The sequence below is a fragment of the Nestor notabilis genome, unplaced genomic scaffold (genome assembly GCF_000696875.1).
Source record: "Nestor notabilis isolate BGI_N333 unplaced genomic scaffold, ASM69687v1 scaffold19019, whole genome shotgun sequence".
Classification (NCBI taxonomy): domain Eukaryota; kingdom Metazoa; phylum Chordata; class Aves; order Psittaciformes; family Psittacidae; genus Nestor; species Nestor notabilis.
Window position 1 is genome coordinate 2,806 of NW_009945285.1, and position 7,999 is coordinate 10,804.

Sequence of the window (7,999 nt, forward strand, 5' to 3'; positions counted from 1 at the left end):
ACCTCATCACATCACAGGGCTCAGGCAGCATTTCCCCCCAGCCCTACTGGGGAGGGAAATTGCACAGCTTTTCAGACTGCTTTGTTAATGATTTAAAAGCTTAAGGTTCCAAATATCTAGATGGATCCCGGTGTTCTGCTTTCCCTCCCAGCATTGCTTACACAGATGAAGGCTTTATTGTGCTAAGGGTATGCAAGCCTACAGCGAGGAGCCCCTCAGCAGAACAGACGCTGCTGAAGCCTGCTGCGATGCAATGAAAGCCACGAAGGTAAAAATAAACCTGCTCTCCCCAGTGCAGGAATACAAACAAAGGCACAGCTACAGCTTCTGAGCACGCTCCCCCTGAGCTGCTGCCCAGCCACACAAAGCCCTTCACCCCATGCACCCCGGAGGTCTGCGCTTGGCGAAGGGAACGGCAGCTCTTCCCTTTGCCCTCTGAAGTCCCTGCACCCGCTGAACCTGCTCCCTGCTGGCTCCCTCCCCGTGGGCAAGGCTGCCCACACAGAAGGGGGGGGGCTTCTACCCTGTCCTTCAGCAGGGACAGAGGGGCACAGCTCACCCATTCATGTTCTGTAACTGGGCTTGTTTTGTCTGCTGAAATCTCTGGCCCTGTGTCCAGGTGACAACACACGACAACAGCAATTTCTTATCCTGACAGCAGGAACATGCTGAGCAGGATCTTGTACGCCAAGCAGCAAGGTATGTCTGTCAGCACTTCATAGAGCTGATGTGTGTTCACCTAAACTGTTTGTGCTCTTCTAACCTCTCCCAGAGCAAGACTGGTGCCAAGACTGACAGCTTCCCAAACAACTCTCATGCACCTGGCAGAGTCCCGGTTGACGTGTTCACAGGGGCCCGGGGAAAATGGAAGGATAACAGAAGTAAATCCCCAGCCTGCAGAAGGTATTAACTGATAAAATGCATGGGAATGTCTGGCACATCCTCTTGCATAGCTGTCTTCTCCTGCAGTTTTATGCCACCGGTGGGCCTAGAGCCCCAAGTATTCCTGCATAGGAGGCAGTCAGAATGAAGCAAGTAGCTCATCTTCCCCCTCTGTCCCCAGATGCCCTGCAAAGAAATCTGAAAGTGAGCTGTGGCTTGTGGGCACGCTACCCTCTGTGCGTTTTGGGTAGTGGATGGTATTTAACCAGAGAAAGGGGTTCACTTCCATGAGACCCTGTCGTGCAGGACTCCAATGTGCCAGAGGGAGGAGTGGGAAAAGTGCCAAGGGAAAGGGGTGACCGACCCTGCTGCCTCTGTCCCTCATTATCTGTACACCTGATACAAAGGCATTTATGAGACGTTACCTCTGGGCAGCTTCTTGCAGTTTCCTGGGCTGCCTGGCGCTGAGGTAAATCAGGCAGGCATCTGCCACTTTATTCAGGTCACTCTCGCCTGCAGAAATGGGGCAGAGAAGAAGGGTAAGAGGTAACCTACTGCAGCCTGACAGCATCAGCTCTAAATTAGCAGCAAGAAGCTTCTGAGCTTTTTAACTGCCTGACCCAGAGCTCTTCTGACCTCGCCTCTTAAGCACCTTGCTGCCAAGCTAGGAAAGCAATCAAGGGCATTGAGAGAGGAAAAGAGCAACTGCCCAGCAAACCTTCTCCCTCACCAAAGTCAGCTCCAGGAATTTAACCTAGGAGAATTTCAGAGGGTTTCATTCTGTAGAAGAATGCGATGTACTGCATTTAAAGGGCCACCCAGAGAGACACCCCAAAATGTAACCAGTCAGGTTAGCCAGAAGTCTTAGCTGGGCTCCAGTTCTTCAGTTAACTGAGAACAAAGCATGGCCCAACAGGCCTAGCTGCAGCAATCCAGGAGCTCCACTTTGTACCCACTTCTCATGCACAAGTGAGATGAGCAGTCGGATTCTACAAGGTGCTGGGAATCTTCTCTCCCATTTGTCTCTTGGGGAGTAAAGAGCAACCAGCCCCTCTTTACAGAGCTCTCAAAGAGGACAGATGAAGGACCTAAATGGGATGAGGCTGGAGATCAGGAAATCAATCCCATGCAGGAGCAGAGGGATAAGAAGCAAGTGGTCAGTGCAGCTGAAAGAAGAGGTAAGTCTGTCGGGGATCTCGCACAACCTGCACCTCCCCTGGTACTCACCCATGTCCAGCTTCTCGCACAGAGAGCCCAGCCCCTGCAGCACAGCCAGCTGCAGCTTGAAGGCGAGCGTGTGGTTGTACACGGGCCCAGCTCTGGCACTCGCTGGGGCCTGGCTGAGGAGGGAGCTGGTCAGCTTGGGCAGGACATCTCTGGAGAATCTCTGTCTCAGGAAGTCCCCACACTTCTGAGCCAGGGTACACAGCACCTAGTGAGGAAGCACCGGTTACTGGAGGGTGAGTGCACAGAGGTCTGGGAGGAGCCCAGCATTCCACACCGGTGTGGGGATGTGGCATTCCTTCCCCCTGGGTAGCTTTTTGCAGCTGAGGGCAATGTGACCGCAACTGACATGGTTTCCCATAGGGAGCAGAAGGTGAATGCTCCATTAAGGGGCTGACTGACCTGCACCCTGCTCTTGTTTCACATGACCACCTCCTGGGACTGCCCTTTTCCCACCAGCACAGTAAAGGTAGGAGTAGCTTGTCAAGTTGTGCTCAGAATTGCTGGAGGAACCTCTGATGTAAGGTGCCATTAAGATATAAACCCCTTTGTAGTGGAAACAGCCCACCTCTACAAGCATGGCAGTCAGCAGAAAGGCTAACTGGCTACAGCTCCGGCACCCAGCACTATAGTGTATGCCCAGGAGAGAAACCAAACTGGTCTAGAAATGGCCTTAAATACATATGAAAAGGAAGGAGGGATCCATGGGGCCAACCTGTGTGGCCAGAATACTGCTCCCTCTTAGGACTTCACTAAGCTCATGGTCTTAGCATGCAGGACAGAGATGCTGGTCATGTTGTGCTTGGCTTACACCAATACTACGCCTCCTGTGTCAGATTTAGGAAGGAAGACACTCCTGGGGGATTCCTTATACACACCCCAAGCTCAGTGCTAATTGCAGTAGTGATCTCTCCTTCCTTTAGGGCAGGCAGTGTGAGGTGTGGCTACTCTGAAACGCTAGCGTATGGCTTCTTGAATTTGGGGAATCAAAACTCTCCTTTTATTCACTTTTATTCGCACTGAAGGATTCCAAATGCATCTCATTCTGCACAGCAGAGGAAGCCCTGCGGCTGGCAACCTCTGGAAACATGCTTTATTGTCCAGCTGGTGAGTCACGAAGAGAATGCAGTCAGTTGACATAGTCAGGAGCTCTTTAATACTGTGATTATGAGGCTAAGTCTTGGCTTAACCTCTCCCCTCCCCATGCCTCAATCCTGAAACAATCCCTTCTTTTCAGTGTGAACACTTCCAAAGGGGGGTGCTGAGGCTGGCTCCAGCAAGGGCAAGTTGCACTAGACAGTGCCTCTGACAGCCGCCTAGCCTGTAAAAGAACCATTTTCCTCTTCCCTGCAATACTCACTACTATTTCTCTTCCCCCCAGGAACAGTGTCAAGGTTTTATCTGTGGACAAGCTGCAGTGGGAGTGGTACAAGCCTTCCCACTGCAGGGTGGTGACCCTGTGTTCCCAGCCACAGTTAACATCACTCCACACGCTTAGTGCTTCTCTCACGGGCAGAGCAATGCCTGAGCACTTGGCTTCCAAGCACCAGCTTGAAGGCTCTTGGCAGAGACTTGCTGCTGTACCTTGAAGGCTCTGAGCACTGCCAGAGGGTCATCGTTGATCAGCCGGGTGACGAGAGCTGGCCAGGCACGGTGAGCCAGGGGAAGCAGATGGTTTCTGTGAGGATGCAGCACAGTTACACAGAGCTCCAGCACGTCCAGGACCTGGGCAGGAGGAGCAGGCAACAGACCTTGAGCATTGCAGCACCAGGCATCCAGGTGAATCCCCAGTGACATGCCAGGAGAAAGGAGGGTTTAATACAAAAGGGTACAGTTTTGTCCCAGCATGAGCTGGGTTAATTGGGCAATGCAGAGAGCACAGGCCTGGCTGGAAAGGGACAAGTAGCACAGTGACATAACCTGTACTGGGCTATGAGGCCAGGCTGGTACCAAGGCACAGATTCTGCAGGCTGAGCTGTGCACCAGGACCCTGCTCCTGGGCAATGGGAGCAGGATCACCTGGCAGGGCTGAGGCCCTGGTGGCAAGAATCTGGGTTATGCCTCACTGCTGCATGTTCTGTCTCGCTTTGCAGTCCAAAAGGAGGCCACCTTCAAAGGATTTTCGTAATTAAAAACCCCTCACCCCAGGCTTTTAGCTGTGCTTATCATCCCCAGCACCTTCTGAACTGGTCCTGCATGTGCACTGCAGGCTGAGGAAGGGGGATGGGAGAAAGATGCTTCTGCTTCCTCCACCAAGGCTGAGGCATAAGACCTGGCTATCGTGAGCATCAAGGGAAGGTGCTGATGCAAAGCCACGCTGGCTGCCATTCCTAAACCAGACAGCTCCTGGAAAACTGCCCCCCTTTCCCCAGGCAGACCTGGGGAGTCTGTTCTGAACAAGCCTATGGCAGGAAGCCCCACACACATCGTGCAGGTGCTGCCAAGTACCAGCCCCCTCTCGGCCACCACCCATCCCCTCGGCGCTGGTGCTCACCCACCTTGAGCCGCACGCGGAGGCTCCCGTCTGACAGCAAGTGGATGCACCTCTCTAGCACATCTTTGGCCAGCTGAGCATGGCTGGGCAGGGGAGCTTCTCCTTCTGTGTCACAGTTGTTTGGCTCTGGCTTACCAGTGGGGGGAACCTCATCTGGAAGGCAAAACCATTACTGGGGCCGTGAAAATGACTTGGGAGATCACAACACCCACCCACAACTACTCTGCAGATCCCCAGGGGAGGCCTTTGGTATTTTAACACATGCAGATATAGGCAAGTCCATGCTTGAGTCCTGTGAGCTAAGTGTCAGGTTCAGCTGAGTGTGGGGCTAGGGAAGGTTTGCTTTCTTCATTGGACAGTGCAGCTGGTGTGACATTTGCAGGCCCTCCTCACCATGGACTTGTTTGCCATTGATTTTTATGAGAAGTGAAAAGCCTGAGTATTTAAAGCTGAAGTGTTTAAAGGTCAAGATTGCAGCGTAGCCCAGTAAAGACTAAAAATTCCCTATAGTTGTGTCTGCAAGGCCTGTCAAGGCCAAGTGAGAAGGGAGTGGTGGCATCATTAGCCAGAGAAACTGGCACAGGTATTCCCAAGGGAGAGCAAGGAAAGTGTAGTAGGATCCTGGGGAGAGGAGACTCTGGGTCCTGAACCCAAATGAAAAGGGAAAAACCACAGTGTACTCGTGTCTTAGAGCCACGTGAGCCTCGATCTGCAAACATTTCACTCCTCCCTGCACAGAACACAGCAAGAGCACCCAGCAGCACCGTATGTGAGCCGGGTCAGCTCAAAGCAGACCTGAGACTGCCGGGAGGGCACCAGACCTTCAGCCTGGGGCCGGGTCCCCCACGTGACAAAAGGAAATGCCAGAGGGCCCTGTCTTTCTCCAAGTTGAACACCCTCTTCTCCAGCCAGGCCCAGCACTGACCTGCCTCCTCATCCCCCGTGTCGGGAACATCACCCTCTGCGACCTGCTTCTGCCTGACATAGTCCAGGAAGAACTGCTCCACGTCGTGCGCTGTCACCGCCTGCGGCCCCTGGGACGAGGTCCTGCTCTGGCACTCAGTGCTCTGCTGCTGCTCCTCACTGCAGGATGAGCCAAACCACTGGGCTGCAAGAGAGGAGCCGAGATGTCACCGAGCAATCGCGATCCCCTCCTGCAGGTCAGCGAGGTACCGCGGGCTCCTGGGGGCAAACAGGACTCGCCAGTGCCGTGGGACTGAACTACAGAACCGGGCGCCTGGTGTCGCATCACTGTGACCTCCCTGACGGGATGAGAATGTTAAACCCCTGATACAAAAAGGAACACACTCCATGTGCTTCTGCAGAACACTTATGGGAGCAGTAAACCCATCCTTTCTCAACCACAAAAGCCACATTCCTGCAAGGTCTGCAGGCCAGACACAAACTGGTTGTGGAGAGGGGAAGCTATTGGCCACCTTTGCTTGAGAGCTGGCCCACCAAGCAGTGCCAAGCTGCCACCACCTCAGCTACTTGTAATCTCCCATGGCAAGTCAAAAGGCCAAAGACAAGTCCCCTTAGAGTAAGGCTGAATGATGCAAAGTAAAGGTTGTTTAGATACCTAAAGCTGTCATTACTGAGTGCAGGACCCTGAGGAAGGTGGAAGCCTGGCTGCTGTAACACTGATCTAGCGTCAACAGGACATCTTGGATAACGTCTTCTACCAGTGGCAGCAAGCTGGCATCTGAATGCCTCAGCATAGTGTCCAGCACCCGGCAGGCACGTGGCTGCCGTGCCAGCTGGCGCAAGCCCAGCGAGATCCCGTTCACCAGATAGTCGGAGTTGTCATTAACCAGAAGCTGTACGGAGCCGTAGCCACAGGCCTCGCACACGGCTGCCAGCGTCCCCAGCGCTGTCTCGCTGACCAGCAGAGTCTTGTCACCAGCCTTCTCCAGCACGGGGTACAGAGCCGTCAGCAGGAGCAGCCGGAACTCCTTCCCAAGGACAGCAGCAAAGCAGCTGACCCCTTCCAGCTGGATGCACATCTGCCAGATGTTGCTGTTCATGGTGCGGGTCGTCACGTGCGGCTCCGGGGATGGAAGGAGAAGGGAGCTGCCCACCCCCCCCGCCCGGGCAGGGAGTCCTGCGTGGTGCACAGGGTGCTGCTCCTGGCTGACTTCTTCTCCATCAACGCTCGTGATCAAATACCAGTTCGCCTGGTCTGTGTACTCATCGAGAATGGATGTTATGGACCCTTTGAGGTCGTCCGTGTTCGGTGACACCTCCCTTTCCTGGAGGACATCCACTCCCACCCCAGCAGCTCCTGCAATCAGCTCGTTGAGGACCATCGCTGCCTGCTTTCGGTACGTGGCGGATTCGCTGTACAGCCCCATGAAATGATCCACGAGCAAATAGAGGTTCCCGTAGTAGCCAAGCACACGACACACTTGCTGAAGGAGCTGGAAAACCTTCTCCTCTGTGAAGAAGCGGAAGTATTTCTTCTGGCAGCTGCCTTTGTGCACACCGGGCTGCAGGGAGCCCTCGCAGACCCAGCGTCTGTCCTCCACTATCTTCACATCCGTCACGTCCAGCTCCAGAACCTGCATCAGTGCCTTGGACAGGCGGCGGAGGTGGGATGCGGAGTTGAGGACAACGTTCATCTTAGGGCCCAGCAGCTTCAGGTAGCCGAGCAGCAAGCTCAAAGTGGAGATCTTGCCCACGTCATCCTGAGAGCTCATCAGGCGAGGAAGCGCTGTGGCGAGGGAGTGGAGGTTCTCGGAGAGGACATCAGCCAGAGCCCTGCTCTGTGCTATGATCCTCTGCTCCGCGATGCCCCGCAGAACCTCGTTACATCTGCTCCGGACGTCGCTGCTTTCGTCATTAACCAGCCCCACCAAGGCCTTCAGGAGGTGAGTGAAGGAGCCCCCCAGTGAATGGCTGCAGTTCCTCAACAAGTGGTGGACCAGTTCCACCAGCTCCAGTCTCACTTTCCAGTGGGGGTGGACTGAGGAGAATTCAACCATTTTATGCAGGAGGAGAGACAGTTTTTCGGCCGTACTTTTGCTCCAGTCAGGTCCTCTGTGGACCATTAGTTCTGATATTCTGCTTTGCTTCTCTGGCAGCTTTTCTTTGCTCTTTGGGACTCTGGCTAGCTGTGCATCGGCCATCACCAGGCCAACAATCAAGTAAAAGAGCCTGATGGCAGACACCGTGGGTTTGTGCCCTTGTTTGATGTCTCCGGTAACGACCCGAGACAGGGAAATGGAAATCCCAGGCAGAAAAGAAGCGAACAAATCCCCGCATTGCTGCGCCTCGTCGTCGCCAAGGGGCCGGTGCTCCCGGCAGTCGCACTGCAGGACCAGGACCTGCAAACACTTCAGAGCAGAGACCTTGAGCTGCTTTGCTCGCTCCTGCTCCGCCAGGCCCAGGAGCAACGACACG

At 54.4% G+C, this 7,999-nt stretch overlaps 1 protein-coding gene across 1 annotated transcript; it reads right to left on the minus strand.

Annotated features, from left to right (window-relative positions):
* Positions 1-1,307: 1,307 nt before the first annotated feature.
* TTI1 (TELO2 interacting protein 1) lies at positions 1,308-7,992 on the minus strand (the record flags this gene model as incomplete). The annotated part of the gene is made up of 6 exons (XM_010022799.1): positions 1,308-1,395; positions 2,110-2,314; positions 3,691-3,831; positions 4,605-4,753; positions 5,526-5,708; positions 6,180-7,992. Coding segments are annotated over 6 exons (2,579 nt in total), but the record flags the coding sequence as incomplete, so codon positions are not given.
* Positions 7,993-7,999: the final 7 nt, after the last annotated feature.